General features: G+C 39.0%; 9 protein-coding genes across 9 annotated transcripts; 4 read left to right on the top strand and 5 right to left on the bottom strand.

The window, feature by feature from the left end:
* Nucleotides 1–489: 489 nt before the first annotated feature.
* Nucleotides 490–4,146, top strand: SCP160 (Scp160p; the record flags this gene model as incomplete). The annotated part of the gene is made up of 1 exon (XM_056228972.1): nucleotides 490–4,146. The coding sequence occupies one exon, from the start codon at nucleotides 490–492 to the stop codon at nucleotides 4,144–4,146; it is 3,657 nt and encodes a 1,218-aa protein (XP_056083037.1).
* Nucleotides 4,147–4,437: 291 nt separating this feature from the next.
* Nucleotides 4,438–5,904, top strand: ARP4 (Arp4p; the record flags this gene model as incomplete). The annotated part of the gene is made up of 1 exon (XM_056228971.1): nucleotides 4,438–5,904. One exon carries the CDS (start codon nucleotides 4,438–4,440, stop codon nucleotides 5,902–5,904), a length of 1,467 nt encoding a protein of 488 aa, XP_056083036.1.
* A 422-nt stretch (nucleotides 5,905–6,326) lies between these two features.
* Nucleotides 6,327–8,522, bottom strand: IML2 (Iml2p; the record flags this gene model as incomplete). The annotated part of the gene is made up of 1 exon (XM_056228969.1): nucleotides 6,327–8,522. The coding sequence occupies one exon, from the start codon at nucleotides 8,520–8,522 to the stop codon at nucleotides 6,327–6,329; it is 2,196 nt and encodes a 731-aa protein (XP_056083035.1).
* Nucleotides 8,523–9,027: 505 nt separating this feature from the next.
* TAX4 (Tax4p) lies at nucleotides 9,028–10,860 on the bottom strand (the record flags this gene model as incomplete). The annotated part of the gene is made up of 1 exon (XM_056228968.1): nucleotides 9,028–10,860. One exon carries the CDS (start codon nucleotides 10,858–10,860, stop codon nucleotides 9,028–9,030), a length of 1,833 nt encoding a protein of 610 aa, XP_056083034.1.
* Nucleotides 10,861–11,709: 849 nt separating this feature from the next.
* ALY2 (Aly2p) lies at nucleotides 11,710–14,820 on the top strand (the record flags this gene model as incomplete). Its single annotated transcript, XM_056228967.1, has 1 exon — nucleotides 11,710–14,820. The coding sequence occupies one exon, from the start codon at nucleotides 11,710–11,712 to the stop codon at nucleotides 14,818–14,820; it is 3,111 nt and encodes a 1,036-aa protein (XP_056083033.1).
* Nucleotides 14,821–14,986: 166 nt separating this feature from the next.
* On the bottom strand, nucleotides 14,987–16,858 carry EXO70 (GTP-Rho binding exocyst subunit EXO70; the record flags this gene model as incomplete). The annotated part of the gene is made up of 1 exon (XM_056228966.1): nucleotides 14,987–16,858. The coding sequence occupies one exon, from the start codon at nucleotides 16,856–16,858 to the stop codon at nucleotides 14,987–14,989; it is 1,872 nt and encodes a 623-aa protein (XP_056083032.1).
* A 334-nt stretch (nucleotides 16,859–17,192) lies between these two features.
* Nucleotides 17,193–19,679, top strand: TRL1 (tRNA ligase; the record flags this gene model as incomplete). Its single annotated transcript, XM_056228965.1, has 1 exon — nucleotides 17,193–19,679. The coding sequence occupies one exon, from the start codon at nucleotides 17,193–17,195 to the stop codon at nucleotides 19,677–19,679; it is 2,487 nt and encodes an 828-aa protein (XP_056083031.1).
* Nucleotides 19,680–19,828: 149 nt separating this feature from the next.
* ARG3 (ornithine carbamoyltransferase) lies at nucleotides 19,829–20,845 on the bottom strand (the record flags this gene model as incomplete). The annotated part of the gene is made up of 1 exon (XM_056228964.1): nucleotides 19,829–20,845. The coding sequence occupies one exon, from the start codon at nucleotides 20,843–20,845 to the stop codon at nucleotides 19,829–19,831; it is 1,017 nt and encodes a 338-aa protein (XP_056083030.1).
* Nucleotides 20,846–21,229: 384 nt separating this feature from the next.
* Nucleotides 21,230–23,731, bottom strand: SIP4 (Sip4p; the record flags this gene model as incomplete). Its single annotated transcript, XM_056228963.1, has 1 exon — nucleotides 21,230–23,731. The coding sequence occupies one exon, from the start codon at nucleotides 23,729–23,731 to the stop codon at nucleotides 21,230–21,232; it is 2,502 nt and encodes an 833-aa protein (XP_056083029.1).
* Between the last annotated feature and the right edge of the window lie 449 nt (nucleotides 23,732–24,180).

Here is a 24,180-nt window from a genome sequence, read left to right as displayed (position 1 = left end):
TAGTAACAAAATTTTTGATAAACATCCTCAAACACGTACATTCAATCGCTATTTTACTCCTCCAGGCTCTCACTTAGCAGCTATTCCAGTTATAGCATATACTTGTGTATTTTTTTTTTTCACCGGCGGGCGGGCTTGAAAAATTTTCGCTCAATTCCGCGAAATGTTGTTTGTTGGCGAAGCTCGACAATTTCGATATCAACTACCCGTTAAGACTGAACTTGCAACCGACTACTGAAAATAGATTTGATTTTTCATTGATTCTGTTTATTTTGATATAAGACCTTTTTCGAACCCTGATTGAAGGTCTTTGAGAAAGAACGTCTAAAAATACAACAGCGCTTTTTATCGTCTTTTCGAAGTTGCTTTCTTTTTTCTAGCATTATTTTTAAGGTAAATCACTCTGATCTCCTAACTGTCTGTCTACTGTCTTTTGGTTACCACGCTTAAACTATACTTCTATCGCCCTTTTGCCGTTTTATGATCGCAATGTCTGAAGAACAAACTGTTATTGACACACCTCCTTCCACCGTTGACGGTTCCGTTGAAACCGTCACTACCATTGATTCACCAAGTACCACTGCCTCCATTATTGCTGCTACCACTGAAGAACAACCTCAATTGGAAAAGAAGCCTACTCCATTACCATCTCTGAAGGATTTACCCTCATTGGGCTCGAATGCCGCCCTTGCTAATGTTAAGGTCAACTGGGGTCCAAACATGAAACCCGTCGTCTCTAGCTCGCCATCACCTTCTCCTTCTGCTCCCTCACTGACTACAGGTCTAGGCGCAACAAGAATGCGTTCAAAGAACATTCAAGAAGCGTTTGCTTTGGATTTGGAATCTCAATTGTCAATCACCAAACCTGAGTTATCCCGTATCGTCCAATCCGTGAAGAAAAATCACGACGTTTCTGTCGAATCCACCCTTTCCAAGAATTCTCGTACATTTTTGATTTCTGGTGTGGCTGCTAACGTCCACGAAGCAAAGAGAGAATTGGTGAAGAAATTGACTAAACCAATCAACGCTGTTATCGAAGTCCCATCTAAATGTAAAGCCAGCATCATTGGTTCCGGTGGTAGAACCATTCGCGAAATCAGTGACGCTTACGAAGTTAAAATCAATGTCTCTAAGGAAGTCAATGAAGGCTCTTACGATGAAGACATGGACGACACTACAAGTGACGTTTCCTTATTTGGTGATTTTGAATCTGTTAGCATGGCTAAGGCTAAAATTCTGGCCATTGTCAGGGAAGAAACCAAGAATGCTACAATAAAAGTGGTTGTCGATGACGAGAAATACTTACCATACGTCGACGTTTCCAGTTTTACTTCCGATGATGACGAAGTCAAAGTTCAATTCTATAAAAAATCCGGCGATATTGTCATTTCTGGTCCTCGTGAAAAGGCTAAAGCCACCAAAGCATCTATTCAAGATTACTTGAAGAAGTTAGCTTCCGATTTAGATGAAGAAAAAGTAAAAATTCCATCCAAGTTCCAATTTTTGATTGATGCTGGTGAATTGAAGGAAAAATACAATGTCATTGTCACTTTCCCATCCACTCCTGGCGATGAATTAGTGTCATTTATTGGTTTGCGTGATGAGGTCGCTGAAGCTATCACCTACGCTAGATCTTCTTCAAAAAGTTATGTCGTCGAATCCTTGGATATTTCCAAGGCTCATAGTAAGAACATTACTCATGCCAAGAATTTAATCATGTACTTCACGAAATACTCTGTATTGAAGGGCCTTGTAGAATCTCATCCTAATGTTAAGATTTCTTTGCCATCCATACAGTCATTGCCAACTGCAGAAACCATAACTGTTCACATCAGTGCAAAGTCTGATGAAGCAAACGACATCAAGACCGTTCGTAAGGAGTTGATTTCTTTCGTGAACAATTTTCCACCTTCTGAAACTTTGACTATCACAGACTTGGATTACGAGTTGTTTGGTGGGTCTATCAAACATTGCTTGCTGGCTTCTGAAAGTAGTGTTGCCTTCGTCCAATTTGGCGATTATTATCCAAATGACAACACTGTCCTGCTCATTGCTCTAACTGAAGATGAAGACTTCAAACCATCTATCGAAGAAATTCAAGCATCTTTGAAGAAAGCTAACGAATCGTTAGATTCGCTACGTGCTAAGCAAAACAACATGAAAACTAAGATCTACGAATTCTCAGAGGAGATTCAAGATTCCTTATTTAAACCATCTTCTGCAACTTGGAAATTGATCATGGAAAACATTTCTGAACAAGAAGGTCATATCCAAATCAAACTACATACTCCTGAACAAAATCAATTGACGGTTAGAGGCGATGAAAAAGCTGCTAATGTCGCTAACAAAATTTTCGAATCTATTTTGAGTTCTCCATCAAGCAAAAGCAAAATGACTGTTAATATCCCAGCTAACTCTGTTGCCAGATTAATTGGTAACAAGGGTTCCAACTTACAACAAATTCGTGAAAAGTTTGCGTGCCAAGTTGATATTCCAAACGAAGAAATCAATAACGCCGCCAAGGACAGGAATGTCGAAATTACTTTAACTGGTTTAGAATATAACTTGATTCATGCCAAAACATACATGACTGCCGAAGCTAAGAAATGGGCTGATATTATCACAAAGGAAATAATTGTTCCAATAAAGTTTCACGGTAACATGATTGGTCAGCACGGTACCTATCGTAACCGTTTACAGGAAAAATACAATGTCTTCATTAACTTCCCAAGAGACAGTGAGATTGTCACCATTAGAGGTCCTTCCCGTGGTGTCAACAAGGCACATGAAGAATTGAAAGCTTTGCTAGATTTTGAAATGGAAAATGGTCATAAAATGATCATCAACGTTCCAGCCGAACATGTCCCAAGAATTATCGGTAAGAACGGTGATAATATCAATGACATTAGGGCTGAGTATGGTGTCGAAATGGATTTCTTACAGAAGAGCACAGATCCAAAGGTTCAAGAAACCGGTGAGGTTGAGTTGGAGATTACCGGTTCTAGACAGAATATCAAAGATGCTGCTAAACGTGTAGAATCAATTGTCGCCGAAGCTTCCGACTTTGTCACCGAAGTTTTGAAGATTGACCACAAATACCATAAATCTATTGTCGGTGGCGGTGGTCACACTTTAAGGGATATCATCTCTAAGGCTGGCGGCGAAGAAATCAGAAATAAATCCGTTGATATTCCAAATGCAGACTCTGAAAGCCAAGATATTACCGTTCAAGGTCCACAAAAGTTTGTAAAAGCAGTTGTTGCGGAAATCAATAAGATTGTTAAGGACGGTGAAAACAGCGTGACCAAAACCCTTGAAATTCCAGCAGAAAGAAAGGGTGCTTTGATTGGTCCTGGCGGCATGGTCCGTCGTCAACTAGAATCCGAATTTAGCATCAGTCTATTTGTTCCTAACAAGGACGACCCTAGTGGCAAAATCACCATTACTGGTTTACCAGAAAATGTTGAGAAGGCTGAGAAAAAGATCTTGAATGAAATAATCAGGGAGAATTTCGACCGAGAAGTTAATGTACCAGCCTCTGTTTACGAATATGTCTCGGAACGTGGTGCTTTCATTCAGAAATTGAGAATGGATTTATTTGTTAATGTTAGATTTGGTAACACTTCCAAAAAAGCTAACAAACTAGCTCGTGCTCCAATTGAAATTCCTCTGGAAAAGGTTCGTGGCTCCACTGAAGGTGAAAATGCAGAAAAGACCAAGTTCACCGTAGAAGAGGTTGCTGCACCTTCTACTGAAGAAGGAGATATCACCATGAGATTGACATACGAACCGGTTGATTTAAGCAGCATTCTTGACGATGAAGAAAAGGAAGTCGAGAAGGAAACTTCAGTCGACTCCGCCAAGAAGGAAGAAGCTCTCGATACTGCTGTAAAATTGATCGAGGAGAGAATTGCCAAGGCACCATCTGCCACGTATGCTGGTTATGTCTGGGGCGCCGACACCAGAAAGTTCAATATGATTGTTGGCCCAGGTGGTTCTAACATCAAAAAAATTAGAGAGGCAGCCGACGTTGTTATCAACGTTCCAAGAAAGACTGACAAGGTCAATGATGTTGTGTACATTAGAGGTACCAAAGCTGGTGTCGAAAAGGCCGGCGAAATGGTATTGAAATCTTTAAGAAGATAGAGCAAACCCTTCGTTTATATAGTTCAATCTTTGAGTATAGATTTTTATTTTATTTTTATAGTCCTTTAATATCTACGATGTGTACGTTTTTCGAAAAATAATCAGATTATATTAGTTTTTGCCCTGAAAAAAGTTCTCATTAAATACTAAAGTTGAAATGACACGAACTTAGGGAATGAAGATGAAAGAACAGCGAAAAGAAAAAAGGAAGAAACAGGATCGCAAAAAGCACGAAGAGTTTTTAGGAAAAACAGAAACTTTCTTGAGACAAAGTAATAAAAAGCTTTTACTATGTCCAATGCTGCCTTGCAAGTTTATGGAGGTGATGAGATATCTGCAGTAGTCATAGATCCCGGTTCCTACACCACGAATATTGGCTATTCAGGCTCCGATTTTCCTCAATCAATTTTACCCTCTGTTTACGGTAAACTCACTGCAGATGAAAATAGCAAGAAGATGTTCTCTGAACAATCCATTGGGATCCCAAGAAAAGACTATGAACTCAAACCCATCATTGAGAACGGTCTTGTCATAGATTGGGATACCGCACAGGAGCAGTGGCAATGGGCATTACGGAATGAGCTCTATTTAGATTCAAACTCTGGTATACCAGCTCTGCTAACTGAACCTGTTTGGAATAGTATGGAAAACAGGAAAAAATCTTTGGAGGTGCTCCTAGAAGGAATGCAATTCGAAGCCTGTTATTTAGCTCCTACATCAACATGTGTTTCATTCGCAGCAGGTAGGCCCAATTGTTTGGTAGTTGATATTGGTCATGATACATGCAGTGTTAGTCCAATAGTAGATGGTATGACATTATCAAAGAGTACAAGAAGAAACTTTATTGCCGGGAAATTTATCAATCACTTGATTCAAAAGGCACTCGAACCAAAAGAGATAATACCCCTTTTTGCAATCAAACAAAGAAAACCAGAACTCATTAAGAAGGTATTTGACTATAAGGTTGACAAATCGCTATATGATTACGCAAACAGCCGAGGATTTTTTCAAGAGTGCAAAGAGACGCTTTGTCATATTTGCCCTACCAAGCCTTTGGAAGAAGCAAAAGCAGAATTAAGTACTACGACTAAAAGATCTATTGAATCTCCTTGGAATGAAGAAATTATTTTTGATAACGAAACGCGTTACGGCTTCGCTGAAGAGCTTTTCCTCACAAAGAAAGAAGATATTCCGGAATATTGGCCTCGTTCTGACTCTGGAGTAGTGGAAACTTGGCGTAACGACTATGTGCCACTGAAAAGGACTAAGCCAAGTGGAAGTAACAAAGCAGACAAGAAAGCAACACTAACTGATGAAAAGGATCAGGATATTGTGAGTAAATCTACTTCTCCAGCTGCGAACAGCGCAGACACTCCGAACGAAAGTGGTAAGAGACCTTTAGAAGAGGACAAGCCTTATGAGAATAATGAATTGGCTGGTCTAGCTGGTCTTGTGTATTCATCCATAATGAGCAGTGATGTGGATTTGAGGGCGACGCTGGCTCACAATGTCGTACTTACAGGGGGTACATCATCAATTCCTGGTTTGAGTGATAGGCTAATGACCGAACTGAATAAAATACTACCATCCCTAAAGTTTAGAATATTGACAACAGGGCACATTAGAGAAAGACAATATCAATCATGGCTAGGTGGCAGTATACTCACAAGCTTGGGGACTTTCCATCAACTGTGGGTTGGAAAACAAGAATATGAAGAAGTGGGTATTGAAAGATTACTCAATGATAGGTTTAGATAGGAGTATAAAAGGCAGGTAAGGGTCAAGTTACCTTTTACTTTAGCGGTTTGATTCTTTACTTAGTCTTTCAATAGATATCTTCAGTGATAAATAGTTGACACCCCGTCCTAGGCAGGGAGATAACCCTTCTTGCAGAGTACGATATTTCCATAGTGGTGAGTGGAACACCGTGTTGCACAAGGCCTTGTGAGCTTTGCCCAAAAATAAGATTGTGATTGAAACTCTTGAGCGCATCCACTTCTGATATTATAACAGTTAGTAAGTCCTAGAGATTAGCTACTTTAGAAAATTATTGTATAAACATATAAAAAGACACTATGAAACGTCATGAAAAACACCGGTTATGATTAACCATCAGCGAAGAATGGTTAATGGTAAAAAAAAATGCATACTTTTTAAAATGTGGGAAAAAAATCCAAAGATCAGGCAAGTGCGTTCTCAACTCTATCAAGAGCAGCTTTGATCTTCATACCGATACGTGTACTTAATTCATAGTCAGCGGCATAATTTTGGGCTCTTAGTAACCATTCCCTGCTTTCTTTCAAACTTCCCATGCCGCCTAATTTCCAACAGAATAAAGCCCTCTCATAAAGGGCGGCTGGATATGCCCATGGGTCCTCGGTTTTCTTGAAGTACTTCACTTTACCATTTTGGATGTGAAATATTTTTGGTAGGACAATATCGTCTAATAAAGCCAAACCCTTTTCCGCATCGCCCAATCTTCTTAAAGTCAAGGATAGCAGTAGATTTCTGATTAGTTCTTGATCTGGATCCTCGGAATCAATCGCAGGATTATGATATTCCGTTAACATTTTTTTGGTTAAGATCAAATTGTCTTCAGTCATTCTATTGTAACCGTTGTAGAAATAGGATAATTCATGAACAGGAGATGTTGCTATTGAATCTAGCGGTTCTTTTAAGTTCAGTTTCTTTTGCATGTTATTGAATTGTTGAACTTTCCTTAGCATAAACCTATCCAAAGGAAGATTTTTGGATTTAAAAGTTTTCTTACCTAACAGGGATGGCGCGTCAAATATGAGTTCCCTGGCCCTCTCCTTATAAAACTGTTCTTTACCATCATTCAATAAGCCCAATTTTGACATTCTCCAGTTTTCCAGATAACAACAACCTGCAAAATAAGTATACAATGCATGTGACCAATCACTAATATCGAGCAGGCTGATTAAGTCGTCCGCAGCCCTATTGTATTCATGCAAGTTAACTAAAAGAATGGCACGTTCGAACACCATCAGGGATTTCACTTGCCTCATACGGATACTGTTTACATCAATAGAATCCATCAGAGTAAGAGAGTCACGAAGCCTACCTTTTCCAGAAAGCATCTTCGCCTCATTTAATAGCCATAGAGCACTATTGGGGAAAAGTGCTCTCGCCTTAAGTAGTGCATTTTCTAAAATTTTCCCCGGATGCAATAAAGTTGCACTATCCATGTAACCTGGCGAAATGCTACTATCATTGGTCTTGCTTTTACTTAGGGTTCTTGATATATTATCATTTGCTGGTATATCAAAGTCAGCGTCTGTGAATTGGAAAGGGCCATCATAATAAAACATCAGGCCTAGTAGACCAATACAGCCATGAACATTTCTCTCCTTTGTAGCTTTCCAAACTAGTCTCAAACCTTCTTCGCGAGACCCCTTGAAGCCCACGATAGATAAAACGGCACCGATTGCGGGTGGCAGTAAGGAAAGCACAACTTGCAAGATGCCATAACATAAATTGGCCCCCGAATGGATGAACTCATCGATGGTGGCTTGTTCCAAATCGAAATCATCCGCAGCAGAATGACCATCTGAAGCGGAAGATGGGGTTGTCTGTAATCCCAAATCATCCCTTAATCTATGAAAGGATGGGGTGTTGCCGATATGAGCGCCTGATAATCTTCCCATTCTCATGGTAAAGATTCTTTCAGCATACTCTAATAGCTGAGGGTTCGATTTGTCCTCTGAGGATAATGTGAATGGTATATCAACCGATGTGAATGTCGTCTCTGCTGAAACAAAACTTCCACATGATTCTTCGCTGTTTCCACTTGGAGAGGGAGAGCTCGAGTTTCTTGAGCGTTCAGCTTTCTTCACAGTGACCATGATACTTTGCAACATTGTATAAGCTCTTCTTAGTTTCAACAAGGCTTTGGCTGCTTCCATCATGCTTTCACTAAATAACATCAGCAAAGCGTGCAAAAGACACGACTCTGTATACGTCACCGCATAGACCGTCCCGACAGGATATATTGAACTACTCTTGAAGCCAATCCTTTCAGCATTTTGCTTACTTTTCCAAGACATTTGCTCAGCTTTACCGAGAGTAATGGCAGCTTTTTTCATTTCTTCGGCCTCAAAACTCAAAGTGGCTTGCAGAAACTCGATAACACCTCTTGCCAAAGTCAGAATGGTTTGATCTGATCCAGTCTCCATTTCAGCTTTTTTCAGCAAATTCAATCCTTCATCCGTTCTATCGTCCAGTACAAAATCCATGGCCTTTAATGCGATTTCAAAGTCATTGGCCTGTCTCAGAACTTCTTTCGTCTTTGTCGATGGTTCTTCGCCAGATCCTTGCGCATTCCTTGATCCAAAGGAACCAAATACCCTGAACATCCTGTATTATCTTCTGTTATGGAACTGTTTGTTCTTCCCCGTATTATGCCTTACTTCCTATCAGACGATTTCTTCCGGTGAACAGTACGCCTGTACATAAAATTCACTATATATATAAATAGAACATACAAAGAAAAAAATAATGAAAAGAGCATTGGAAAAACATACTGACTAACACAAAGGTGGGGGAATATGAATTAAAGAATCCGAAAGACGAGATTAGAAAGTAGCCAAAGATAGGGGGAGGAGGGACCGCGGGAAGGCAAAGGCTATAAAGAAACATGAAAAGAAAACAGCCATTAAGCTCGAGAGATCTGGAGACAAACTAAGTAAAGGTCGGAGGAACAAAATCCGCGGAACGGAAAAAGTTCGAAAAGTGAAGGAAAATGAGAGAAAAAAAAAGGTAACATTTTAATTTCTTTTGTTTCATTTCATGATACCTGTAAGAGAGTCTGAGTTACCATATAATGATTTATGAGTCGAGACGGAAGACAACAGCGTAATGTCATATTCTGACGTTTCTGAGATCGCGTTTGATGTTTTTCAATTCCTGTCGTACTGAGAGCTTTGATGGCTTTTCCAAGACGTTATCGGCATTGGGATAGCGTTCAGCGGAAGTGGGCTTCACGTTGATAGTGCCGAGAACATAGTTGTCCACGCTGTTCCAAACTCTCTGGTCCAGCTCATTGGTCAGCTTCCGGCCGTATAGGCATTGGTCGACAAGCCACATGCCCACTATGAATGACTTTCTGTCCAAAGTACCGTCCTTTCTCGTGTCCACCATATTGTATATCTGCACTAAAAGATCTGTGGGCAGGTTTGATCGGTACCATATACCTTTAACAACCAAATTTAACATCAGACCATCTTGCGGCAGGGTTAGCGGTTTTAAGTTAGGCTCATCGTCTTCATTGGTGAGGGTGGGCCACCACGGCAGCAGACGCAAATACGAGTACCTGTTTGACACCCACATGGACTCATACCGTTTTCTTTCTTGTTCAGTGATAAACCCAAGATCTCTATGGGATTTCCACGGCTTGTCTTCGTTGAACTTGCGGGGGGTTGTGTAATGATTTGCGTGTATGTGGTGAGAGTTTGAGTTATGCAGCTGGTGGTGGTGATGGTGGTTGTGGTGGGGGAATGGGAGTACAGAAGTACTGCTTCCAACTACCGCAGCCGTCGTCCTCAACCCTCTCTTTATTTTAGAGCGGCGGCTTTTCTTCTTTTTGTCCTTGACCTCCACTGCATTAGAATCCTCATCAGTATCCGAATCTGATGATAACGACTTTTTATCGTAAGGAAAAGTTTCATCATTTTCTGTAATTGCATATTTTCCACCCCTCATGGTGGTCTTAAGCTTCACATTCTGCTGTGTGTTTATAATTGCCCCACCGTTTTGTTTTTGGTTGGAATATATATGTGATAAATTCTCTTGCGGGTGATCATTGTTGTATTCATTGGCATCCGGAGATCTTAAGATTTTGCGTTTGAAATTTAGCTTGCTCGCCTTCCTTTGATTTCTTGGTATCAGATCGGGTAGAGTACCCTTATATATCATATTGCCGCCACTGAGTTTATTCATCGCGGAATACTCTGGTTCTTGCTGATGCTGTGAAGCTTCAACATGTAGGGGCTTGTTCGAGACCTTAGACGAAAGACTATATGACGATATGGAAGGTTCGGAAGGAAATGCCTCATCAGTACTTCGTTCTCTGTAAGATGTGTCTTCTTCATCGGAACTCAAGGAATACGACGATGATAACGAAGTAGAGTAAGATATCTGTGGCGATATAGAACGCGAGCGAGCGGTACCATCATACAATGGTGGAGGGATCCTTGTTTTACTTAAACGCAGCTCATTTTTCAAAGCTGAAGGGGCCCGTAGTGATTTCGTTTCAACATCCATGACTGGGTCCCGGCTACTAATGGGAGATGGTCTGGTGCCGGATGAGTTGGAGCGCGCCAAGTACACAGCTGTCTCTGCAGCGGCCAGACTGCTTGGCGAATTCGAAGCTCGATCCTTCATATCATAGTGGTTCACTCCCACAGGAGTTGTCGGTACCGAGACAGATTCAGGGTGACTGGAAAGCGTTTCCTTGGAATATTGATGGTATACACTTCTTGTTTCAGGACGCCTCATCCTCGGTGCAGCAATCTCAGTTTTCGCGCCAGGTGTAGATGCCACCTTCAACTGACTTGGCCTTTCACCGCCACCGGAGTTTGGGTGGGCGTACCTCTTGAAGGTAACCTGAGCAGCAGCTAAAGAGTCTCGCAGAGCTTCCTTCGGCAATTCCACCACAGCATGGTTTGCAGGATTCTTTTTTTTGGGGAACAGCATATGTACAGACTTCACGGTGTCGTCTTCAGAACTGTGTCTCCTCCTCTTCTCATGGAGCACCGTGGACTGATCATGCATTAACAGCACACCATTCTAATACGTCACTTTAGAACCAACTTATTCATGCTGCACGGAGAACCACTCCCTTGCGCCGTCTATTGCGCGCCGTCCCAAAAAAAATAAAAAAAAGCAGTATTAGAGCAATCAAGTTCTCAGCGGCTAACCATTTCTCAGATATAATCGGAATGGTAGTTTTACGAAGGACTGGTGGTAACAATATGTTACGATAACTGTATACTACCACCACGTTGGTTGTCCTCGTTCATCGCTGATCACCAATATATATGCTGCCAAAATTCCCGCCTTCCCTTCTTTACGGTTGACTTTTTTTTTTGGGGTTGGTGGAACCGCCATGAAACTCAGTTGAGGATCCGCCGTTTTTTGCAATATCAACTTTTATTTGCTACTACGGTCTGCTCATTGCCGCTGTCTGCCATTATTGCCTCTCTTTGAACACTCTGCTTTGCTTTTGACTGCTATTTGTTGATAGGTTTCTGTTTTACTAGAGCATTCTTTGAGGATTTGCGTGTTTCGGAAAAAGAAATTTAATCCGATATGGCCCAATTTGGAAAGGAAAAAAGACTTGGCTAGAGTCTCCTTTTCGTCTCTTAAGAATAGACTCCACGAACTAATCTATTAGGAGACTAAGAGTACAGAAAGGGACGAAAAAGAATAAAATAGTCAGTAGGCCCTATTATTCTCTGCCGTTGGTTTTCCAATCTTATAACGTTGAGACATTTTCTCTTTTTTTTGAAGTATTTTCCATTGTAGATCAGTCATTTTTCCAGGATGCCCACGGAACAGTCTATCTCATCGCCATTGTTTCCAATGGAAAAGGATATCGATGTTCCCCTAGATGCTACACCTCTGGCGCAGAGTTCGTCGTTACAGCTTTTTATTCACCTGGCTGAACCAGTCGTTTTCCTTCAAGGGTTTGACCCTCAGAGGACGGAATATCCCTCAGTTGTCCTTCGGGGTTGTTTAGTGGTTAGGATACTGAAGCCCACAAAGCTCAAAAGCATAAATCTGTCATTCAAAGGGTATTCTAGAACAGAATGGCCTGAAGGTATCCCACCCAAAAGACAGGAGTTTGTAGAGATTAAAGATATTGTAGATCATACGTGGGCTTTATATCCGACAACGGAGCAGAAAGGCAAGAAAAGGATCTGTGCTTCCAATTCACCCAATAATTTTTTGATGAAGGAAAGTGGTGCTTCCCTTTATAGAACGCTATCTGAAAATGAACCCTTAACCAGCAGGAAAGCATCCATATCAGGTTTATCTTCCTTGAACTTATCTCCTCTAGGTACACCGGGAAATTCCTCCGTCAATGTCAGAGATAGGGAAAGTAGACAGAGATCTAGATCTTCCTCTGTCACCTCTGCCACAGCTCCTTCGAGAAATTTATCTCCAATAAACTTATTGAAAAGAGCCACGTCTCCTTCCGTATCTCATCATAATTACAAACCTACTACCACGTCTATCTTTTCAGACCTGTTAAATAACACTTTTACCCATAATGACTCAACATTGCATCATAATCATTACACACCCGCCAGCAACGGTCATCTAACAATGGCAAGCAATAATTACACCAGCGGGCCTGGTGGAGATTCTTTCGTCTTCCAACCAGGTGACTATGTTTACACGTTCGAAGAATTAATTCCTCAAGAGTACCCAGAATCGATTAGAGCTGATTTTGGGTTTGTAGAGTACTTCTTATTTGCCAGTATAGAAAGATTTGGTGCCTTCAAATCAAACGTCAGTGGACGTCAGGTAGTGAACATAGTGCGGACCCAGGCCCATAATTCCGTGGAAGAAAGTGAACCAATTATCATATCGAGAGATTGGGAAAATCAGTTATACTATGACATCGTCATAGCTTCCAAAGATATTATCTTAGATGCATTCTTACCTATCACGTTTAAATTTGCTCCACTTGATAAAGTCACACTGCATAGAATCAGAATATATGTGACAGAAACAATGGAATATTACTGTAGGGACAAAAAAGTTCATAGGATGGAGCCCACTAAGAAATTTTTGTTGACGGAACAAAAGGGCCCCAAACTATTGAACTTACCCAGCGATGCAAATGCTTCGAAAGCCAAAAATATGGGGAACTTATTGGAGGACCCAAAAAATGGTGATTTAGTTAACAAAGAGTATGAATACCAAATTTTCGTTCCAAGTCGTTTCAACAACCACCAACAGTTACATCCAGACACTTCGTATGAAAACATCAAAGCAAACCATTGGATCAAAATCTGTCTGAGATTATCTAGAGTAGTGGATAACAAGAGAAAGCATTACGAAATCAGTATCGATTCTCCGATCCATGTTTTGCACAGATTATGCTCACATGCGAATACTCTTCTACCAAGCTATGATGGACATACTACGATTGCACCAAAAGAGATGGACCCCTCCATTTCTTCAATATTGGAATCGTCGGAGGATAATGCAAACCTGTACCATAATTCCAACATTTTCTTTCCCAAAGAAATTCTTTCATCACCAGTTCTTTCGCCCAACGTTCAACCTTTAGACATTTTGATCCCACATTTACCGTCCACTTCTTTGACCAGGAACTCCAGGCAGTTTAGTAGAAATTCAAAATTGCATTCGAAGGATAATGCTGTTTTCAATTCCGTTAAACTAAAGTCAAATATATATCAACCGGAGACCTTGCAAAGAGAGCTAGCATCTCCTCAAGCGATCCCACTTTCCCCAATAACATCACCAATGTCAAATATGGAAATGCCACCGCCAGATTTTGATTTTTCCTCTGATTTCATATCTGATGCATTGTCCGGAACTACTACTACCGAAGCATCCTCGTCAGAGTCGAGTATCTTACCAAAAGATCCACCATCTTATAAGGATACTGTGTTGCATGACAATAATCAAAAGAGGAAACCAAATTCCAAACATACAACCTTGAAAGCCTCTCACTCTAGTAGACATCCGGATAATGGTACTGCCGAAAGCATGATACAAGAAGAATCTACGTCAATGACAGAAGAAAAAAAACATAAAAATGACGCTATTCTTAAGAAGAGAGGAAGCAGGGACCTAAAAAACTTGGCAATGCCACAACACGAGGAAAGTAAGATTTCTACACCCAATAAAAATCAGAGTAAGGAAAGGGACAGGAAAAGAGTATTAAGTTTACCTCCATTACATAGCTCACCAAATAACAGCAGCTTTGCACATTCTACTTTAGGAAATCTTAGCAATGAATCATTACGATCGTTGAATAGAAGAGAAAGTGTTCAAGACAATTTACCGTCCACGGTAAGGAACGACAATCCTTTTTTCACTGATTTAAACCAAATCTTGATAGATGATGAACTGAAAAATCATGATAAAAACGAACTGAATCGAAATCCTACGAATACCTCGAGCACACCTGCCTCGGCTAGATCCTCTTTTGATTACTCGGGGATAAATATTAGTAAGGACAAGTTAACTATGGAACCTTTACTGAGCAAAACAGAAACGTTGCCTAATAAAATCAATGATAACTCCTTTCTAAGGTCTAATGATTCCTATGTTGATTTATTTGATCAATCGACAGATACCACGGTTGATATCACGGCACCGTATGCGAGGAATTCCTCCGCATGGCATCCTTCGCAGGACAATAATGACAATAATCCTTTTTTTCCGCTTTTAGGGGGTAACGAGAACTTTTTGAATGCGATTAGTGCACAAAATTTTACTGAATCAGATCATAATAACGATATTACTACACAGGGTTCAGGATTAACGGAAAGCTCTAGAAATTCAGATTCTGAGGAAAGGTTTGCCTCAAGACTTTCTTCACCGGAAAAGTTGCTGGTTAATACTCTGGATAATGAATCCGGGCTACAAAGTATAAATGATAGTACGTTCTAGTACAAGATGAAGTATGAAATTTTTCTCTTTTTATTTTTACATTTAGCTTCTCTTATTAGAAATCCATAATAGATAAACTATGTTCATACATATATATTTTTCGTTTATGATGTTCTTCTCTTTGATTAAACTTTTTGACAAACGATTTTTTACATGTTATTTTATACTATCTAACTAATTGATTCAGCACACTGGTTAATTCATCAGGGGTATATTTGATGTGCTTCCTTGGATTCTTGAAAGAGTCCTTATATCTGCTGTAGAACCTCTCATACATAGGCATAACCAATGAAATGATTTCCGATTTCAAAGTCACTTTTAATGAAGGATCAGAAAGCTTATATTGCTTAGTTCTCGATACTAAATCTTCAAAACCTTCGTTGAATTTCCTAAATTTTTCTTTAATTTGTTCTTTGTCTTTCGATTTCTTACCACTACTATCGATAAACACCGCATCCATCAAATTTGCGGTTAAATCCCTCCAATCAGATACCATATAACTAACATAGCGTTTCTTCAACCGTTCTAACCTAGAATGGCCTTCTCCAGCTATCATTGAGTTCAATTCAGATTTTTCCACGATCTGTTCGACAAGTGTCAAGTTCATTAAGATAAAGAAACCAATACGTTGTTTGTGTTTATTTCTTGGGCTATTAGGATTAGCGACATCTGGCTCCTGATTAGGCATCAACGTTATCTGTGCCTTTCTCTCGAGATTAACTGCCAATGTGTCTATGCAATCACTCAAGAAACATGATAACAACACATTGTGATCCTCCCAATTTAATGCTTCATTTTGTAAAGTGTATTCCCTTTCTTTATAGCTGGAAGGTAACCAGTTTTCACGTGTGATATTGTCCATGGCACCTAAACATCCGTTTTTGTACTCACTGAACTTCCTCAGTCTTGACATAGTGTCCACAGTTGCTTCGGTGACACCGTTGTTAGAGGGAATAGTGGAGATAGAGCTTGCTTTTTTGATAATCCTATCTATAACGTCTCTGAATAGTGATTGGGTTACTTGACGGACTTCTTGGGTACAATCTTGCAATAGATTATAATTCTGTAACTCCTTACCTCGGAGTGATTTCTTTACATCATTTACGCTCTCGACCAGCTCAAAACTAAAAAACGCAACGTTTTCGAGATTGCTTCGTACAATCTTCAAATTTGTGTTAAAAAGTTTGGCATACGCACTTATTAAAGGCGACAAAATTTGCGACAGTACTTGCGGTTTAATTTCTGTGTATTGAGAGTATAAATCATCTACCAATGACTTCTCATTAGCGATGAAGCCCAATAATGCCTCTGTATAGCTATTCATTCCGCTACTACCCTTTTCATAGGGCGCATTTTTTGCAGTGGTGACTTCCTTAGCAAACGGTTCAAGAAACGCCATACATTTAAGGATCAACTTACTTCTTTCACCGACAAGTATGTCTTGTATGGTAGAAGTTTCTGAATTTCCGTGAAAATAGTCTAAAATCCATGAAAGAACGCCCAACAGTTGGTCTTCATAATAAGGAAACGGCATCTTTTTGGCGATATTGATCTGAGGATCAAACGGTTTAATACTGTTCAAGATTGTAATGAAATATACTCTTAATTGAGCTTCGCTGTTCTTGATCAATTCTTTTAAATGTGTTAAAATCCCGTGAAATTCCGAGTTCTCTTCGCGATTAGCTTGTCCAGACTGAATATCTTCCAGCATATCATCTAACTTATGTATCACCTGCGTATATTGCTTTAATCCGACTTGTTCAATACCCTTTTGTAGAATGATTTCATATTTAGAGGCTTCATTGGCGAGATCCTTTACAGAGGCAACGGAATTCAAAGTACTCTCAATGTTTCTTTGTAACGTGGTCAAAACATTGTTTCTAGCTAGAATAGGAGTGAAGAGCTGGCTGGACTGACTGGATGTGGTTGCAATTTTTTGCAACGATTTATTAATCTGGAAAGTAAGTTTGCTTGTCTTTTGTAATCCTTGGGATAAGACTAATACGTCTGCTTCATCAATGTCAATTTCAGCCGGCATTCTCGTAACAGCCCTTTGCTACTTTTGGACTGGGAACTATATAGCAGACCTCCGGTGTTTCTTATTATTTACTTTAAGGGTATGTACATGAGTTTGCTGCGTTTCACTATTATTCCACTATATTATCTTATGCTCCAGCGGGCAGCCCGCGTATTTTTCCATTGATGAAATTTAACGATGAGATTAGTCAAGAGAAAACACTTGAGGAAACCCTTGCTCATTCCAATATTCCCAGAATAGGCTCGAGCAGATTTCCAATTTTGCAAACTTCGTTTGGTGACAATTTACATTTTTTGGTCTCATTGATTTACAGAAGTATCTGTGCGAAGAAGCGATGCCCAGTCCATATGGCGATAAAAGAACAGTGACTAAGCTTGTCAGCGAGCTAGAAACTGCAGAAAATTTACCTGGTAGAGGCAAAGCCTACAGAAGAGTTTGCGATTTGTCGTCTAGCGATAAGAGAGTAGTTTCATGGAAATTCAATGAATGGGATTACGGCAAAAACAATGTCACTTTGCCATGTAAGGCAAGAGGTCTATTTATAAGCGATGATGTAAGAAACCCTGCCATTGTTGCTAGAGGGTATGATAAGTTTTTCAATGTGGGCGAAGTCAACTTTACCAAGTGGGAATGGATTGGGGAAAACGCTAAAGGTCCCTATGATGTCACTGTAAAGGCCAACGGTTGTATTATTTTCATTTCCGGTTTGGAAGATGGCACATTGGTAGTTTGTTCAAAACATTCAACAGGGCCCAGAGAAGATGTAGATAGAAATCATGCAGAGGCGGGTGAGAAGCAACTTTTAAAGCAATTGGCGGAAATGAACGTCAATCCAGAAGATTTTGCAAGAATGCTATATACCTATAATATCACTGCTGTAGCAGAATATTGTGATGATTCGTTTGAAGAGCACATTTTAGAGTATCCCCTTGAGAAAGCTGGCTTATACTTGCACGGCATCAACGTTAATGTAGCAGAATTTGAAACTTGGGATATGAAAGATGTTTCGGAAGTAGCGTGCAAATACGGATTTAAGGGTATTCAATCCTTTACGATGGATACATTGAAAGACTTGGAGATGTTTCTAGGCAATTGCTCTGCAACTGGGTCTTTTCAAGGACAAGAAATTGAGGGATTCGTTATCAGATGTCATTTGAAGAGTAATGGGAAACCCTTCTTCTTCAAGTATAAATTTGAGGAACCATATTTGATGTATCGTCAATGGAGAGAAGTTACGAAAGACTATATTTCAAATAAATCAAGGATGTTCAAATTTAGAAAGCATAAATTCATAACCAACAAGTATCTTGATTTTGTGATCCCAATCCTAGAAGCAACTCCCAAAATGTGTGAGGATTACATGAAGGGGTTTGGAGTCATTGAATTAAGAAATAAGTTTTTAGAATCGTATGGTATGAGTGGGTTAGAAATTTTAAATCATGAAAAAGTGGCCGAATTGGAATTGAGAAATGCCATTGATTATGATAAAGTAGACGAACACACCAAATTTTTAATTTTCCCCATATCAGTCATTGGATGTGGTAAAACAACAACCTCACAAGCGTTAATCAACCTGTTCCCTGAAAGTTGGGGCCACATCCAAAATGATGATATCACTGGTAAGGACAAATCACAATTAATGAAAAAATCGTTGGAGCTATTAGCCAAACAAGAAATGAGATGTGTCATAGTTGATAGAAACAATCATCAGTTTCGTGAAAGAAAGCAGTTATTTGAATGGTTGGATGAACTAAAGGAAAATTATTTGGCATACGATACGAATATCAAGGTGATCGGCGTATCGTTCGCAGCTCATGATAAGCTATCAGAAATCAGAGACATAACGATGCAAAGAGTAATAAAAAGAGGTAACAATCATCAAAGTATCAAGTGGGATGAATTGGGAGAGAAGAAAGTCTTGGGCATCATGAATGGCTTCTTGAAAAGATATCAGCCGATATGCCTAGGCAGATCGCCGGATAATTTGTTTGATTTAATGATCGAATTGGATTTCGGCGAGAAGGATTCTTCGTTAACGAATGTGAAACAGATTTTAAATGAAATTCATAAAGCTTATCCTATTTTGATACCTGACATTCCAACACCTGATAGAATTGACGCGGCCTTCAGAAAGAGTTTAGAGTACAAACCGACAGTGAGAAAAATAGTTGGCAGGGGCAACGGCAATCAGCCAAAGACACCTAAATTGATTAAACCTACCTATGTGTCAGCCATTATAACAAATTATGATGAAATAGTTGATCTGGTAAGGCAGGACATTGCTGATAATACCAAGTTGTCACAAATATTAGAAGATTTGCTGGCAAACGGAAAATTTCAAAAGGAGCTTCATATAACCTTGAGTCATATCATGTCTTCCCGTGAAAAGGAGGAAAAGAAGTTGTGGAAATCGTATTGTAAGAGGTACAATGGGCAGATAACAGAATATAATAACAATAACAAAAATATCAAATCAAGTTCGAGTATTAACCAAACTAAATTGGTGAAAACTGCTGACACGCTGAAATTTCGGTTGGACAAACTATGCTGGGATGAAAAAATTGTTGCCATTGTCGTAGAGCTTTCCAGAAATGAAGATGGATGCTTAATTGACGCAGAAGGTCATACTATCAAAGGATTATACTGTCAGAACAAGGTCCCTCACATTACATTGTGTAAGCTTGATAGTGGAGTTAAGGCTGTTCATTCAAACATTCTATGCGAGAAAGTTGTGTCTACTGAGGTTGAAGATGGAAATGCAAAAGTTCTGGCATTGAGTAATTCGAGGGAATTTGTTGCCAATGTATATTTGAATTTTTAAGAATGCACTTGACATAAAGCTGAGTTAAATATAAGAGTCTTTATAACTAGTTTTTCCTCATTAAATTTACAAAGTGATAGAATGTATGATCAATAATCATATATCTATATCTATATTTATATATTAATATGACGGATGCACTTGGTAGGTTATTTTAGGTCCTTGAAGTTACCTTTATTACTGACAAAGACATCAATTGCAGACATAGCTGCATATAGTCTATTTTCTGCTTCTTCAAAAACTATGGAATGCTCACCATAAAAGACATCATCACTAACCTCTTCTTTATGTCTTGGTAGGCAATGCATGAATTTGAAACTTGGATCAGCTACAGATGTCAGTTCTTGGTTGATTTGAAACCCTTGGAATTGTTTTAGTTTGGCCTGCTTTGCAAATTCTTCACCCATGGAGACAAAAGTATCGGTTACCAGTATGTTAGCGTTGGTAGATGCCTTTAAGGAGTCATGTGTTAATTCAAAATTAGCACCGGTTCTCTTCGCAATCTTGTTGGCTTCTTCAACTATGTCTGAATCCATTTCAATGCCTGGTGGGGTGGCAATACTAACGCTAATGCCGAATTTTAAACATGCAATAGACATATCATTTATAACGTTATTAGCGTCACCAATCCATGCTATTTTCAATTTGGAATTGGTTCCCTTATTTATTGCATCTAGAGATATATCAAATTTTTCAACTATCGTCAATAAGTCACAAATCGCTTGTAAAGGATGGAATTTATCACATAGAGAGTTGATGATCGGCACAGAAGAATCTTTACAAAGAGCTTGGATATCTTCATGTTTATTTACACGAGCAAAAATACATGAAACCATGGAGGATACAACCTTTGTGGTATCGTGAAATGATTCATTAATGCCCAATTGAATGTCCTCTTTACCCAAAAACATTGGTTGAGCACCGAAGAAGGTGGCTGCACCTTCTGTCGAAATTCTGGTTCTCGTTGATCTTTTGGTGAAGATTAAGGCAACAGTTTTACCTAATAGCTTCAAATGATTAGATTGGAAATCATTTGTCTTATTTTCTTTGAAAATATCCTTGAAATGTTGAGCTCTCTGTACTAAGACTTTAAACTCTTCATCAGAAAGATCTTTGATAGAAACTAAATGGCGTAAAGGTGAAGAGGTAGATGCTGTGGTTGACATGGTAACGAATGTATGATTTTCTTGGATATGTGAAAAAAAAAGTTAAAAAGTGCTCGTTATTAACTGTACTTAGAGGACATACAGGGAATTGACTGCCTTTAGAGGTAAAAAGTTCATTTATATAGGTTGTTTTTTTCTGATGGACGGGAATGGGAAACCGTGCCGAAGAGAGATACGGTGACCAATCCAGCTGAAAAAATCCGTGCGGGCACTTCAGGGCGGCGGAGCCTGCTGTGAGTTGCACTTAACGGAAAAAATGACCAATGCAATGTGTCATTTGCGCCAAACGGAGCGAAAGTAAGCGTATGAGTCACAAAAAGTGATCTTGAGAAGTGTCCACTATCAATGATAGAGGTAAATGAATAAGATTAACAGGGGCGGTTACTAAAAGGTGGAATTCAAAATATTCTGAATTTTGTATTTTTGTTTACTGGAGCCAGCATTGTTAGTAATTTCTCTGTTATCTAAAATGATATGATCTAGAAATTTTTTTTTGGTAGATACAGTGGATGACGAATCCGGATTTAGATTTGAATTTGGATCTGAATTTGGGCTTGGATTGAAATTTACGGGATTGTTATCTCCACTTTGAAATAAAGACAGTCTTTGTTGCATTTCTTTATTTTTACTCTTGAGTTTATTTTTATTTTTGTTGAAGGGAATCTCGAGTGGCAGACTATTATCACTGTCACTATCTTCTTCATCGTCATCTTCCGCATAACCCTCGTCCGTCTCATAGTCATAGTTTTCAAAGTTATTCATGAAAATCTTATTAAAGTCGTATGAAGACGCATTTAGGAAATTAGAATTTGAATGTTGTAAAAGATTAAGCTGAGTATTAGCCTTTGATGTAGAGTTCGACTTGACTGCACCCGAGTTAAAGCTGGATACTGAATGTAAATATCTCAATTTGTTCAAACTGATCGACAGTTCTTGTTGTTCTTGCTGCGTAGAATGAATTACTTTGAAATCTAACAACCTGAAATTGACCTTAAGAATTTGTAGAAAAGTATTTGTACAAAGCTCGTCATAGTACCATATTATACACCAATGATTCAAAAAATTTTGAAAGCGCTCAAACTTTGCCTCATTTAACTGTCGTTGATCTGAATCTTGTTCGTATTTCTGCGATGTTGACCAACTATTTAAATTATTCAAACATAAGCTGATAATATCAATGCTATTGAAGGGTGTAAAGTGGTAGAGATTGAGCTGCTGAGGTTGTAGCTGTTGATTATCATCATTATTCGAATTATCTGTTAAAATCAAAAAGTACAAGGTCAAGATTTCTAGTGAAACATCTTCTTTTTTTTCCAAGTCCTGTCCATCTTCCTTTAAAGTTATCAGTTTTAAGCTCAGGTAGAATAAAGTTAATTGAATTTCCACAAAATCAGGTTGATTAAGTTTATGATTTAAATTTGATAAATTTTCCATTAATAAACTTGTTGTAAGCTTTGTGTTTTGTCTTGAGATTAAAAATCGGAAGTTATCATGATCGCTTAGATTGTGGTAAAGATTCCAAAGTAATAAATTTCTTTTAAAATTTTCCAGTTCGTCCTGGAAAAATTGGAAGTTTGGGTCTGAAACGCCTAACGATGTGATCTTTAGTAAATTACACCCATCCAGAGAATTCATGATAGAGTTTAGCAAGATTTCAAACGGCTTCAACTTGGGAATCTCTAAAACCGAAATTGATTTTGGTTGGAACTCTTCAACTAAAAAATTTGATTTCGGTAAACCTTGGATTAAAGACCACCATGAGTTTAAAAATTGGAAACACCAAAATGTCACTATTCTATCATCATCTTCGTTTGATTTACTATTGTTGTTACCGTTAGCAATGGAAATTAGGTTATTGGGATTTATATACAAACCTGTATTCAATATATTTGTGAAGTTTAGATTAAGTAAGTCATTGGTCCATATTATGGAATTTACACTTGTATTTGCTGTCGGCGAGCTTTTGTTTTTACAGGAATCAATAGAGCCGCCCATGAAATAAAAAATGGATAAGTTAACCAACTGCAAAACCTTCAAGTCTAAAGTGTTATTGGTAGTTAGTGATATGATTAGTTTTGTGATTTTAAAAAGCTTGAAATCATCAAAACAAGACCAAGTGAATTGAATAATATAAAGTAAAGTTAGTAGAGTTATTGAATCGCCCGTTGTTGCCGTTGAATTGATCTTGTCCAATAGCAAGTTCTTCCATGCATTTGAAGGGTATAATAGTAGTAGCAAGGAATTCTGCCTTTTGAAAAAATCTTTGATAACTACTGTTAACAAATTTTTCAGGAACTGTAGGTTATAATTATATTTAAGAAGAAGAAAGTTTGGTAAATGATTAAAATCGCTATTTAGATTCAAAAAATCCGTTAACAATTGTAATTGCAGGTCAGTTTGATTGCGACCGTCTGAAAAAGTGGCAGATTTCGAAGTGGGAAAAGTATTGGTTAGAATATTCCAAGTCAAATGACCCAGAAATCTTTGATTGACAGATTGAATGTTGTAATTATCAAAACAGTAAAACGTGTCGTTAATGAATGGCAAATTAAGGTTAGTGCTGGCGGCAAAACTAGCGTTCATATTCGTCAAACGCACGATTTCTTTTTCCAGCAGTTCTGTATACCCCTTGGGAAGACCCCTTCTGGATAGCTTATCTGACGTCTTGCAAGGGAAATCAATTTTCGAACAGTTTGAACAGTTCGGCTTCAAACCATCGCACTTGATTTTTTTCAGCCTGCATCTATCACAAGCATGTGCCTTCCTAACGGAGAAATCGGTGATAGCATTGGACGTGCTTTGGCCAGTAGGCATTATCAGCACTTTGTTGCTGCTAGAATCCGTGTCATCGAGGGAATAAGACCTGCCATATTTCCTCTTGACCATTGTCTATTCAAAATAACGAGTATAAAGAACCAAAAGAAAAGTAAGCAAAATTAACAGCGAGAAAAAATTAGCCGCCGAAGTACATTGGAAAACGGAGGGGAAATGAAAACAAAGAAGGCGAAAGGGGAAGAACCAGAAAGGTCCCTACTTTATATACTTTTTTACTTTGCCGCCGAATATGGAACTCTGCACGCCCCTAATTTAGCCGCCAACCCCGGTCGACCGGACTGCTACCTCCACCCACACCCCCTACTATCGGCATCATCCTATGTAATGCAGAGGGACAAGTATGACAACAAGCAATAGTTCTAACCTGAGCAACCAGCTTCTACTATCACGAGAGTCACATCATCACTGTTCCCATGCAACCTCAATGTTCATGGACTTCTGCGAAATAACTCCTGCCTTCCCTTTTTAGTCGATGAACTCCTACAACGCTTTTTTTCTAT

Source organism: Saccharomyces kudriavzevii, assembly GCF_947243775.1.
Source record: "Saccharomyces kudriavzevii IFO 1802 strain IFO1802 genome assembly, chromosome: 10".
In the NCBI taxonomy this organism is placed as follows: Eukaryota; Fungi; Ascomycota; class Saccharomycetes; order Saccharomycetales; family Saccharomycetaceae; genus Saccharomyces; species Saccharomyces kudriavzevii.
Note: the sequence above shows the minus strand (reverse complement) of the source record. Positions and strands in the feature narration are given on the sequence as shown.